The sequence below is a fragment of the Aureobasidium melanogenum genome, assembly GCF_000721775.1.
Source record: "Aureobasidium melanogenum CBS 110374 unplaced genomic scaffold scaffold_5, whole genome shotgun sequence".
NCBI classification, from domain to species: domain Eukaryota; kingdom Fungi; phylum Ascomycota; class Dothideomycetes; order Dothideales; family Saccotheciaceae; genus Aureobasidium; species Aureobasidium melanogenum.
In genome coordinates this window covers 554,948-568,304 of record NW_024470057.1, presented here as the reverse complement: position 1 = coordinate 568,304, position 13,357 = coordinate 554,948, and the positions used below count along the sequence as shown (strand labels likewise).

Sequence of the window (13,357 nt, the reverse complement as noted above, 5' to 3'; positions counted from 1 at the left end):
AGCGGTTAAGAACCCGCGTCGCAGCAAATGTGAAAACAGGTGGGGCATATGCATTGAGAGTTATCGATAGAACACTTTCGAAGTCTGCGGCTGAAACATACACAGAGCTGTCAAGACCTCGAGTACTCCTGCAGGTATTACATGTACGTATCTGGTCTGAACTTATAGGTCCCGAATGAGACTCCTTCGCAGTGGCTTGTATAGGACGAAGCGCAAAACAGTCTATACCCAGGTCTTGCAACTTTTGCAAAGAGTGTCAAAACTCCAGTCCATATGCAACGCCTCAAACAATTCTGTTCCTTGCTCGCTCCGTCATGCCAAAAAGAACTAGTCAAAAGAGAGAGTCGAAAGAGAACGAACCAGCCGGTATAGATGTCGAGACAAGACGTCGGAGAGGTTTGAGCAACCTCTTTTCGAGAAAGAAGGCCGGTGAGTCGAATGAAGGGAGACCTGGCCGAGGGTGTTTCGAGTTCGAGGCATTCTTCAACCGAAGTGGAATCCTCCAGGGAAGCCACCACCACCTCTACGGGCACCACCGCCCATGCCGCCGCCAAAGCCACCTCCACCGAAGCCACCGCCGCCCATCTGTCCACCAAACATCTGGAAGAGGACCTCGGGGTCGATTTGTGCACCCATGCCGCCGCCAAAGCCACCTCCACCAAACTGTTCCGAGGGGTCGATGAGATCCTCACCACTATCGTAACGAGCGCGCTTCTGAGAGTCTGACAGAGTTTCGTAGGCTTCACCAATATCCTTGAAGCGATCTGCTGCAGCTTCATCTCCTTGGTTCTATTGAAACGATTAGCTTTCGTATTGATCTTGGACATGGCAATCACAAACCTTGTCAGGATGGTGGATGATAGCCAACTTCCTGTAAGCCTTCTTGATTTGGTTGTCGTCGGCATCCTTCTCGACTCCAAGAATCTTGTAGTAGTCCTTGCGCTTGCTCTTCTTGAGTTCGAGCTCAGCGTTACGGACCTCCTTTGCGATACCAGGTTCTTCGGGGTTGCTTTCGGCAATAGCCTTCAATTCCTTGACGGCCTCCTCCCAGTTGCCAGACTCACCCAATGCCTTGGCCTTTGTCTTGCGAGCCTTGGTATAGCTGGGATCAAGTTTCAATGCACGTTCGCAGTCCTCGATTGCTTTTTGCCATTCCTTGAGCTGTACATGTTGTTAGATTAGGGTAGAGTCAAAAGGCCGGGTCATACGTACTTTAGTGTAGCAGAGCGCTCGGTTTTGCAAGATCTTGGAGTTTGTGCCACGATTTTGGGGATCGATCTCGAGAGCAGAGGTGTAAGTCTCGACAGCTTGTTCGTACTTTCCAGACTTGAAGTAGTTGTTTCCTTCTTCCTTTGTGCGGTCAAGTTTTTGCACCATACGCAGATATTTGACGGCATCCTTGAAGTCAGGATCGCAGCTAATGGCTTGTCTGAAGTGTTGCAAAGCCTTGTCGTTCTCACCCTGTGCATAGAGAGCGCGTCCTCTCAACACCAGGGCCTCAGGATCGGCGCTGTTGTTGCGCAACAAGGACATGGCGATGTTTTGTGCATCTCCCAAGGCGTTCACGTTGCCCATTTTCAGGTATGCCTCACCCCTGAGCAGAGCCCACTTTCGTGGTCTTGTGACAGTAGATCCAAGACCCTTCTCAGCTTGGTCAAGGGCGAAAATAGCCATGGAACCAGAGGTGGAATCGCGAATCTGTTCTTCGGCTTCAGAAAGATGACGGTTCATGGTAACGGCAGGTTGGCGGTCTTTTTGCGATGCAGGAGGGTCAATGCGATCGTAGGTTTCAAGCGCTTCTCTGGGTCGGCCCAAAGACGTGTAGATACGTGCCATTCTGTGCAAAATTTTGGCATTGTTCGGGTCCAGCTCATCAGCTTCTTTGCAGTCATCCAAGGCTTGAATGTATTTTCCAGCAGACATATAAGCCGCAGCACGGTTGGATCTGTACGTCGAAGACTTGGGATCAGCCTCAACGGCTGAGATGGATAATATGTCAGCATGCACGCAACCAGAGAGAAGCTTGTTTCGAGAGGCTCAACCTTTTGTGTACTCTGCAATAGCCTTGGTGTAATCTCCTGCCTTGAAATACTTGTTTCCAGCAGCCTTGAAAGCCTCAGCATCCTCGGTGCTTGGTGGAGGAGTGGTGGGAGTTTTGTGTGGTGGAGGGACAGGAGCGGTATCGCCATTTTGAGCGGGCGTGTCGGCAGCGGCATTGCCGTTGGTCTGCTGCTTTTCTTGATCCATTCTGGCAGCCAGTCTCGAGAGTCGAGCGCGCTCTTGGGGAGGAAGGTTGAGCGGGTGTGTGTCGGGGTCGTGTGCTCTTTCCTTCTTCTTGGGCGAGCGCAACAGGGACGACTTTTTGTCGGGTTTGGCACTCTGTTTTTTCTCCGGAGATCGGGATAGCGCGCGGCTCGTGGTACGACTGGAGGTTGGGCGCTGAGAGGCCGAGGATGGGCGTGGCTCGGGACTGTCTCTGGCGGGAGGATGTGCCTGGTCGGATTGACTGGCGCTGGCTCTGGCTCTCGGCGTAGGAGTCGACAAGGACGGCGATGAGGTTGTTCTGCCAAAGACTTTTGGGAACATCTGGCTCGCGCTGGCTCTAGCGTTCGACAAAATGACTCTTGTCAAACGCTCCCGAAACTCTTTTTTGCCCGCCGCCCAAAGGTCGCCGTGTCTTGAGCCGCTGTTTCTGGAAGCTTCCATCTCCCGACTTCACCCTCAAGTACCACACTCTAGCCTAACAGCCTCACTCTCAACATCGGCGTCATGTCATGATCGCTGCTCTCACTTGCCCAACATTTGTATCCATAGTATTCCTTGAGAGGCAATCAATATTATAGACACCTTGTGTCTGATGCATTTTGTGAGACATAAACTACATCAGCGCTGCCCCCGTCGTAAGTCTCATCATCATGTTCCGTGAGCCATGAGTCCCCTTTCGCCTCTGCATGCTGTACTGCCCAAAAGACCAGAAGGGTATCATCATCCTTGGCCAATCCTTCAGTGCCTCTCAAAACGCCATTTTCCTTTTGTTCTTTTTCCCTGCACATACCCCATTACCTACCCCCTTACCTACCCCATTGACCCCATGCCCCGATGAAAAAGATCGTCGTTGTGACAAAGGAAGCTTGTCCAAGGAAATGACATCCGTCATGAACAGAAGAACAGTAAAGAGAAAGAAGCCAACCCACGCTACTGATTACCAGGCCCGCTGGCTCATACATACCATCTCAAAATCCAGTGGTGCTGAAAGCTGGGTAGTATCCGCGACTGCTTTCCACCCCCTGGAAACGATTGCAGTTACCCATGCTCCACTGTGTTCCCGGTAGTGCTTCGGGATACTCGTCGCGGAGTGGGAACTTCTTATCGCCAGTTTGTCCGGCTCCCGAATTTGTGTTCGAGCTGTCTGCTTTTCCTTGCACAGAGACACCGTCGTATAAGGTTGTGGGGATGTACTGGTATCCAGCAAAGTCCTGCATGGTTATGTCCTCGTCGTGAGTGGGCTCGGCTTCGAGATTGTGCTTGATGTCGACAGCTTCAGCCACACTCGATCCGGCACTGGAAGAATACCCTTGCTCAGGCGAGGCTGCTGTCTGGTATTGTTGACTGGCACGGAATCCTCCAGTGTTACCTGGTCCAGTGGCATAGCCAGTTCCACTGAAACTACCACGACTCAGGCCGCCGTAGCTTCCGCCCGAATTACCGTAGCCTCCGGTGCTTCCACCACGGCCTGTGGATGAAGAACCACCACCTTGGTTTTCGGCCTTGTAATGGCTGGGGCTTCGGCCGCGCACCACCACCTTATCGCTGATTGCGCAAGCAATCTTGACCCACTTTGGTTTCCTTGTCTCATCTTCGCGGACGTCAACCCATAGCTCAACCATCAGGTGAAAGTATTGCTGAGATGCTCTTCGCTTGCCATTGTTGGCCGTCGCCGATTTGAATTGCACGCGTTCAAAGGTATGCTGGATGTTCTGGCCTGGCATAGGCAATTGACTGCTGGCAAGATGACCAAAGGTGTACTCATGTCTTCGGCCAGTAGGGGAGGTCGAACGACTTGATGCAGGAGAGTCATCGCGCGTGTTTTGAAAGGGAAGGTGAGGGCCAGTGGGAACACCGGTGGCATGGAACGAAGACATTGGTACATGGTAAACGCCATGTGGACTGAGAGTTGACTCGGCAGGACGTCCGTTCGGCGGAGTTGGTGATATCTTGATTATTGGGATCGCGTTCTTGGGGCCTCGGTCGCGCTTGGGTGTATGTTGAATGAGCTCAACACCTTTTCCGGTCTGTCCGTCGACGGCTGCAGTCAGCTTCATACCCATAGCCTGGACTCTTTGACCATTGAGACAGAGTCTTCCATTGCCAATGTGCGGCGTTAGCTCGAACGAGCAAGTGACAGAGAAGTAGTTACGTCGATAACATGTCCAGGATCTGTCAGGAGATAGGAAGAAACCCTTCTCCATCTTTGCATGAATCCGAGGAACAACTTCCTGACCCTCGCATTCGAGATTGTGAAAACTCTCGTGCTGTACCCAAGGGAAGTTTTGACATTCGCTTCGATGCGTTCCATAACCAGTGGTGCTCAAGGAAGCCATTTGAGCCGACAGAAGCGGGTTTGAAGACGGAGAGAGGGGGGTTGCGATGCCAGTCAACGAACGTGGAGTCCCTGAGTACCCAGTGTAGGTGGAAGCTGGAGGAGAAGAGAGGTGACTTGGGTTAGGAAGGTTACCTGTGTGAATGTAGTCTCGAGTGGCGATGCTGGTTGTAGATGGCGACAATGAGTGACCTAGAGCTGGGGCTGGAGATCGCCAGGCAGCAAGTCCTTGGGTTGGGTCATCCAGGCTACAAGGTCTTGTGTGTTAGCGAACGTCAAGAATGGATCATCAATGAATAAACATTGAGATGCTGGTTAAGGCATGTCAGATAATGGGAGCAGGGTCCAAACTCACATGCGTCCACTTAGTCCAGAATGGTTGACGAAATGTTGGACAGGTGCGACAGGCGCGGCGTACGCTGTGTAATGATTTGGGTAGTTTGCAGTATAGGCTAGTGAGGACGTGGCAGAGCTGGGACTGGTTGAAATTGAACCAGAACTGTCTCCGGCAGCGGCAGCGAAGCTTGTCGCACTTGGGTGATACCTTTCGCTGCAAGACTGTCAGTCATTGTTTTTGAAGATTGCCATATCGCCGAGGAGAAGATTAAGAGTTTAGGGAGGTACGCAGTGCAGTAGAAGGCTTGCATGTGCGACATGAGGCTGACAGCGCGCGCAGAATATAATGTTGGGAAGAAACGTGCATGAGCAACCGCGGACCTGTAACTGCAGCCCCAGGCTTGTGATTCGCGGCAAGTCACTGTCATTGTACCGGGCAAGGTATGCTCGAATAATGAGCGGCAGACTCGTCAGACTCGTAGGTCAGGGAGCGTCTCTTTTACAGAGAACCACGCCAGACCAATCATTTTTAGGCTGGCAAAATCTCCAACCATCGCGGCAGCACGAGATGAGGGGTCAAGGATGCACAACTCATGTGACCTGCGGATAAGAAAGATAGACACTTACTGGTCAGTGGTATTTACCGATCGATCTGTAATGAAGTTGTTGGACAGTGAAAACATGCTGGCACTCGAATGTCCCAAGCCGTCGTCACGTCGGAGAGGATCGACGCTTCCGGAACTGTGGTAGCTAGGCTGATGTGCATGAACTCCGAGTTGCTCAAGACATTCTTGGTCTGGCGGCAGTGAAAAATCGTGCCGTAGATGCAAGAATGCTGTGCCTGACGAAATCAAGTGTTAGCATTCCCATCAAGACTAATGGTCCAACCAAAGGTTTTCGACAGCCTGCTATTGACGCTGCCTGGCATACTTTGGCTAAGACAAGGCAGTGAAGAACCTCCGCTGTACAACAGAATGGGCTAGACCGTAGAATTCCAGAGACACGCAGCTCCTAATGTTGAAGAAAGGGCAATGATGAAAGCTTTGTGGAATCGTAAATGATCGCGACAAAAGACATCGGCGACGTTTCCTCAAACTGATACGGTGCAAAGCTCAGACAAGTAAAGAAAGGGAAAAAGGCATACCAGAATTCATCGACGCGACCAGATTCATGTGAACAGATTGATGATGCTATCTGCGTGCAGGAAGTGGGGCTGCTGTGCCGCAGCTGCTCATCAGCGCCAGATCAAACTGCATGTCAAGGATCGGAGGGCAACCGTCATCCACCACCGCAAAACCCAGTGCTGGGACAGAACTGATACGAACATGTAAATATCAAAAGTCGTGACTTACCAGTTATTCTCAAAAAGCTTGTCAGCTTTAGCCTTTGGCTTTTTCTAAACTTTGTCCTAAGTCGTGCTGGTGATTTGTTGACCGAACAGACCGGTTCAGCGGCTGTGTCCGAGGTGCAGCAAGCTATTGCGATTTTGACAAAAGCAATTTAGATCCGAGGCCCAAAAGACGCCACGATCTGAAGTGTGAGATGAAGAAGATATCCGGTCCAGACAAGATATATTGCGTTTGCCAGAAGTTCGGGGTGCAGAGTTCTTGTACAAAGTTGGACTTATCAAGAAAGAAGCAACAACAAATCAGAGAAGCGGTTGGGATGCGATGTGGCAGGCCAGTATGTATAGGACCTGCACAGTAGCCATGGTAAGCAATGGTCTTGTTTCTTTCCGAGACAGATATGACTTGTCATCGTAAATACGAGTCGGCACGGTATGCTGCAGACCAAAACCAGAAGGATAAAGGGAAAAATAAAAAGCGCCGACATTATTTGAGATAGCGGTGAGGAACGATGCATTCCTGATTTTCGGCATCTGTCATGCAGAAGGGAGGACTTACAAGGATGCTTTCTCCACACAAGGTCTGATGGTCTGAGCGTGAGCAGCTGGATCTGCAAGCGCCTCTATGCACGTTGATAGATGTCAGTTTCAGGATTGATCGCGAGATCACTAGAAGATGACAAGACGTACAGCAATGAAATGATGTGTTCGCACAGAAGATTGGCGCAGAGTGGACGAACGTCGAGGTGGTTGTCCTTGGGAGCAGAAGAAGATGAATTGCAGGTCTTACGATGGTCATTCATATGAGCAATGATATTACGAAACTGTAACAGAAGTCAGCATCGATAGTAAGTATGAAGAAAGACAAGTATCTAGTCATCGATAGGGTATTGTACTTACCCAGGACTGATGCTCGTTTGCCAGTCGACTACTTCAAAACAAAGAGACTAACGTTTACAAGAAGCCCAGCAGGATCCAAAACTCGTCTGGTTTTTGAGAAGGATTCGACCCTCTTTTCTACCACAAGGTACCAGGCGACCTCACCGAAGTTGCGTGTTCGAGGCAACCAAATCCAATTGACGGGGACTAGTTCAGCCTCAGTATGATGATAGCCATGGCAAGCTTGGGCCGTTCTAGTTGCCTCTTGGGAAGAAGAAGCGTAACACGGGAAAGCTGCAGTAGCCTCGTTGCCGGATCTGGTCTACCTATCTAACCCCGAAGCCAGGGAGGATGATTCGACTCAAATGCAGCAGAGGCCTTTTCGGCCTTGATCACGCAGACGCGGAGCTCCTTGCTGGGAAGTGCAAAGGCCCATCATTAGAGACTTGATCATGAGCCGACAAATGCAGGTGATCCCTCCATACACATGCAGGAACATAACAACAACTACTTGGCAGCGCTTGAGTCGGTAGAACTTAGCGCGATATACCTTCCAACTAGGCTACTGCCGGTACGTCTTGCTTGAACTGACGTGAGTCGGAACTAGGCGGGGGAGTGCTGATGATCGTCTCTACTTACTGACATGTTCCTGTTGTTTTACCGTAGGCGGAATCAGCATCCAAAACAAAAAAGAAAGAGGGTAGAATGTTTGTCAGGTCAGCACAGTAAGGTCGATCCGAGACAGAGGCCCGTAACAAACAGGTCGGTCCGGTAGATCCGGCCAAGATATCCAATGCAGATATTTGCAGGCAGCTCTGCACTTGTCTCATTCTAGATCAGTTGCTGGACCAGCAGTTTCCTGTCAGTCAACCCCGTAACCGGGCTGATACAGAAGATGCGCGCGAGAGGGTGCATCTTGCGGCGGCGGCAAGCAAGCCACGACCCGCGTCAACTTGTGTGCCATGCGGAGGGAGTGCTGAATCGCTGACGGCATTGCCGGCAATCAGAAAGCGATTTCCAGAAGTAGTCGACGGCCAACAAACGGGCACATAAGAGAAAACATTGGTGGTTGTCGTGCCCTGGCCATGTCTTGAACGCGGCAGCGGATCCGCCAGGGATTAGATGTTTTGCTTGCCCTTGCTGAGATCTGACCCACGTCTCCCGTTCCTGGTCGGTGGTCAAGCCACAAAAATCGTGACGTGCAGGCGTCCCGGGAAATGTCATGTTGGAGGGAGGAGAGGTGGTTGGAACTGCTCATTTGTGAGCGATGGCTGTGATTGGTTGGTAAGCGACATGCTTGGGTAGGCACCGCTTGCCTTGCATGCGTTAGCTTGGTATTTTCCACCTCCCATCTCACATTCCATCAAAGAGTCTACCTACCTACTCTATATTCAGAACAAAGAAGCGCAAAGAGTCTAGCTTCGTAACAGCTCAAATCCGATAGCGCATCGTAATAGACATCGACTCAGAGGCACTGGGCAGACCACTGCTTCGGGACCTGTATCTGTTGAAGATTTGTCAAGGCCGTAAAGCTCAACAAATCTTCGGTGCAGCGACGGCCTCCAGCATCAAACCCATACCAATCTGACATACGGATCATTTGGGGATATCATCTCACTGCTACACACCGCTGTCGCCTTTTGCAGCTCAATCATGCATCCTACCGTGTCCTTCATGCCCCGACTCGGCTCCTTTCGTCGGTATTGGTTTCGCCCGTAGCTACGAAAAAGAAGTTCGGCCAAGCGCTTGATGACGGGACGATTTCTTTGTCTCGAAAAGCGCTCTCCAATCTAACGGCAAGCTCTGGTGACGGTCTATTCTTGTCGCTGATGAACGCGAGAATCTGGTGACTCGACATTGACACGACGACTGCTATCATAACTCGATGTAGCAGAGTGGTTCTTTGTGATGCAACGACTACACTCTGGCTGACAATCAGCGCGCGCCGATCAGATGGCTTCTTGTGCAATTGTGGCTTCAGCGTCGAAAGATGATAATATCCCGCCAAATGCCATAACGCCCAATCTACTCTGCATGTTGGACAGCATCGAGTATCGAGCGCATGTCTTTCGAACACTGCATTCTAGAGCAGAGGCCAGAATATCTCTCGTTGTATGCCATGTGGATCGATCAGATGGCCCATTCTCTCGATGAGCCAATTTGTCATTGTCTACTGGTCGATGAGGGTGACTCGTCAAGTTCTGCTCTTACTCAAATGAGAGTCTCGGTAAGTCCCAAGTTGCTGGGATCATTCCAAAGAAAGGCCCAGTACCCGTACTGTGCTGTGCTGTACTTGTGCCCGTGCGGGAGTCGTGGCCTCTTTGATACTGCAAGCAAATGTAGCCGCGGTAGTATGCCGCTGATCTCGTGAACAATTTCGAGGGCGAACGTGCGTGCTAAAATTCATCTCACTGCGGGGCTCCATGGATCCAGGCACGTTTGGCAGCTCCATTGGGATATCTTCTTTGTTGAGCACATACGTGAGAAGAACTGCCATAACCCGTACCGGTCCGGATTCCGCACGGGGCGACATAGGGATCTAGGGTCTATGAAGCGGTGAGCTGCAGCATGTGAACCAGGGAAATACTACTGCACAATACGTGGGCATAACCTGATTGTGCCGCGAGGATCTGGCACAGTATGGTCTGACTAGAACGTGCTATCCTGCTGCAATCGCATCGCTTCCTTCGAGTCTAGTATGCAACAGAAACAACAGAGATCCATCGAGCCTCCAACCATCATTCGCGGCGTTGTCTGGTGAGCGGAGCCATTAGCATAGGTGATCTGGACGACCCGTCTCCCTCAAGCCCATACCTCGGTGTTGGAACAAAACAAAGTATACCCAATCGACCTTCTTTCTTCCAAGCTCATGCCATACTCATACTTATCCAAGGAGTGTGTGGACAGGAGTCATGACACGGAGCACGACGGAGATTTGAGGCTTCCGTGTCACGAACTGACGCTGAGCAACACGGGAAGCACCCTCTAGCTCTGCACAACACCGAAGACGCAATTCTGGCCTTGTTTCGATAGCACCAACCGCCTTATAGCAGTCTCCACGGACTCGTCAGCCCTTTCTGAAACGAACCGCTGGCCTGTGCATGTTCAAAGAAGACAAGAAGATCGACCAAACACTCACACTGTGGTGGCTGGGGAGGCTTTGATAACCAGAGCGGTTTCAACCACTATCACAAGATTCAAGAAGTGTCTTTTAAGTGGTTCAGTGACTTTTGCACGTGCACGGGGGCTACCTCCTAGTACCGTCTGGACATATCTATCCTCTCAAATCCAGTTCCCAGATCGCACACGTTTGCCTGACATAAACCAACGCTACGCGCTTGCAAGTATCAAAGTCTCCACCGCTCTCTGGGGGTAGGAGAGAAAAGGGTTGTCAATCAACTACGCGTCACTGTGATCATCGTCGTTGGAAAGTACTCAGCAACAGGCATTGTACCCCAATAGTTTCTGTATGCAACAACGCGTATAGAGGCAAGCTGAAGAGAGGCAGAGAGCCATGGATCCGATGCTTTCTCACCCACGTACTCGGGTCTTTGATTGCTTCTCTGGCCCTATGCTCGGCCGCCGATCTCTCAAGTTCCTTCTCACTCCTTCCTTCACTCAGACTCAGCCACACCAATGTCTGTCAGAAGATCAACCCGCGCCGGGAAATGGAGAGGCGGTCTCGAGGGGAAGCGCTGCCCCCGTCGGGAAAGCCGGAGCAAGCATGCAATGAGCCGCAAGTTTGTTGAGAGCTGTCGAGTAGGGGTAAGAAGAATGAGAGTCCCGTGAGTGTAACTCCCCTCTTTGGTGTTTGGCAGTGAGCTGGCGCCTGCCTCGACGCGCCTTCTTTGTTGACGATCCTCAGCTCTTTGTTGCTGCTGTTGTTGATCTCCCCTCAAGGTTTTCATAAGCACGTGCAGATGAGCTATACCAACTTTCTGGACGAATATCAAGAAATGATTCGCAAGATAACTGCCTTGTCGAGATGCGTACTCCAGGACACGTTGACCGCTGTCGTCAGACATGATGGCAAATGCATGATATGATGCTTGAGAAGGATGGCTGAGACGTTGGCACTTTCCCCTCTGTTCCAACAAAGTATGGTTTTCCCTCGAGGCGATTCTGCACTTGTCGTGATCCTGCAATTGATAGTGTGGTGCCTATATTACTCGAGATACAAGGATCAAGACGATGGACCAAGGCGACGCTGCTGGTAACCGTGTGAGGACGCTGGTCCGATGAATTTGACGCATTACGATGATGTCGCAACGCACGTAACGACAAGAAGTACTTCTTGCAGATTATTAGCAGCAGGTATAATGCTTTTCTGCATTCAGCGCCACGTAATCACAATGCACATACCATATTCTGCAATATAGTTCATTGCATCACGTCTTTTGATACTCATGCTGCATCAGCATTGAACAGGTGAGGACATTGGAAGATGTTCGATGATAGTGTCTTTGGAGCGAGCAGTGACTCGAATCTAGTTACCTGATCTAGCGAAAGCAGGTGTTATCTCATCAACCTTGCATGTTCTTCTTGCCATGACGATCAGAGAACCGCCTGGTCATCATTACTTCGTCGAAGACTCCTTGACAGGACGCCACTAAGCGTACTGAAGCTTGTATGGCACAGCATTGCCCAACCTGCTGACAATAACCTTTTCTGTCAGCTGCCACAAGTTCTCTCCAAGTTGCTGGTCGCGAGCCTCGCTAGATGGGTCAGTTACTTTGCGGTCAGGCACGATCTAGTGAATTTGTTAGCTAGTCATTTGACCCTTCGGGACCTGTCTGGACTTACGTATTGGCCTTGAATATGCTCCTTGACAACGTCGTTGCTGGTTGCCGCGAAGAGTGCTGGACGACATCCAGCATCGACAGGGTCCTTCAAGAAAGGCTTCACTGCTGCAACACCGATTTTACCAAGAGTTCCGTAAGCATCGACGGCCTGCTTCTGCTGGTCGGTCTTAACTCCACCAGGATGTGTGGCGTTCATGAACGGTCCAGCGCTCACGTCGTCGTCGAAACCCAGTTGAGCCTTCTCCTTGCGATCTGCCAGAGCACGAATGTAAAGGACTTGGGCAAGTTTGGTTCTGTTGTAGAGCATCATGGGACCGATGTCCTGATTAAGCTCCTGCTCTGATTCAAATTTGACATCACTGATTCCACGGTGGAGATCCGAGGACTGCAGGACAAGGCGAGAACCAGGAGTCTTTTGAAGCAGAGGGAGCAGAGTCTGGGTCAGATGGAATTGTGAGATGTGATTCACCTGCATGTGAGAGTCGATGCCGTCCTTGGTCAGGTTGAAGACTCCAACTCCAAGTCCAGCGTTACAAATGAGAGCATCGAGCCTGTCGAGCTTGGAAGCCAGCTCCTTGGCTACTTGATCTGTCTGCTTCAAGTCTTCGAGTTCGATCTGAACAGAGTGAACTTTGGAGATGTCGCCGTATTTCTTGAGGCTTTCTTCAGCTTCCTGAATGTGCTCTTCCTTCTTGCCGAGAAGATAGAGGGCGGCGGGGTTGTGTTGGAGGATATGGGCGCAGATGCCGAAACCAATACCAGCTGATCCACCGGTCACGACATAAACCTTGCCTGAGAGATCAGGGATGTCGGTGTTGGGGTCAAAGGTGTTGCTGCTTCCAAACATGTTGATGGTATTGATGAATGATGTGGTTGAATTATTGACGGAACTGATAATATTGTTCAAGTCAAAAGTTTAGCTGGTGTCTGGGAAGGATATATGCTGGATGTCGTTGTCTGTTGCCATTCATGATAGAGAGGTTGCTCCGCATGTCATTTGCTCAGGCTGACGTCAACAAGAATGAATGATGAGACCATTTTTTGGGCAACAACCTAAGGGGCATGAAGACTACAGGCGTACATCTTGCACGATACTTGTACATCTTTATCCGACCTCATGTCATTGAGCAGACGGGTTTCACCACTGTCCAGCAACATCGCGTGCCTGCAACGTTTCACGGGGCAGCAGATTGTGATGTGTATAAGTCATGCTGACAGTTGTACCCTCTGAATGCGCTATGTTGTATTGAGCAAGTATGTGTCTTCGATGGCCACAGAAACCATTCTTGTCACAATAGCACAATTGGTGACAGACTCAAGCTCTACTCGTAGACTTTGAAAGATCATTGTTCAAACTACTTTAGAAAGACAGACGGAGGTGCCCCAGATTTCGGC

At 50.7% G+C, this 13,357-nt stretch overlaps 4 protein-coding genes across 4 annotated transcripts; all 4 read right to left on the bottom strand.

The window, feature by feature from the left end:
* Positions 1-483: 483 nt before the first annotated feature.
* Positions 484-2,247, bottom strand: M437DRAFT_43799 (TPR-like protein; the record flags this gene model as incomplete). The annotated part of the gene is made up of 4 exons (XM_041020812.1): positions 484-789; positions 841-1,161; positions 1,213-1,979; positions 2,043-2,247. The coding sequence occupies 4 exons, from the start codon at positions 2,245-2,247 to the stop codon at positions 484-486; spliced, it is 1,599 nt and encodes a 532-aa protein (XP_040881754.1).
* A 986-nt stretch (positions 2,248-3,233) lies between these two features.
* M437DRAFT_44313 (p53-like transcription factor) lies at positions 3,234-4,601 on the bottom strand (the record flags this gene model as incomplete). The annotated part of the gene is made up of 2 exons (XM_041020887.1): positions 3,234-3,982; positions 4,058-4,601. The coding sequence occupies 2 exons, from the start codon at positions 4,599-4,601 to the stop codon at positions 3,234-3,236; spliced, it is 1,293 nt and encodes a 430-aa protein (XP_040881753.1).
* A 6,173-nt stretch (positions 4,602-10,774) lies between these two features.
* Positions 10,775-11,185, bottom strand: M437DRAFT_64356 (uncharacterized protein; the record flags this gene model as incomplete). Its single annotated transcript, XM_041024413.1, has 1 exon — positions 10,775-11,185. The coding sequence occupies one exon, from the start codon at positions 11,183-11,185 to the stop codon at positions 10,775-10,777; it is 411 nt and encodes a 136-aa protein (XP_040881752.1).
* A 584-nt stretch (positions 11,186-11,769) lies between these two features.
* M437DRAFT_44497 (NAD(P)-binding protein) lies at positions 11,770-12,809 on the bottom strand (the record flags this gene model as incomplete). Its single annotated transcript, XM_041020912.1, has 2 exons — positions 11,770-11,910; positions 11,964-12,809. The coding sequence occupies 2 exons, from the start codon at positions 12,807-12,809 to the stop codon at positions 11,770-11,772; spliced, it is 987 nt and encodes a 328-aa protein (XP_040881751.1).
* Between the last annotated feature and the right edge of the window lie 548 nt (positions 12,810-13,357).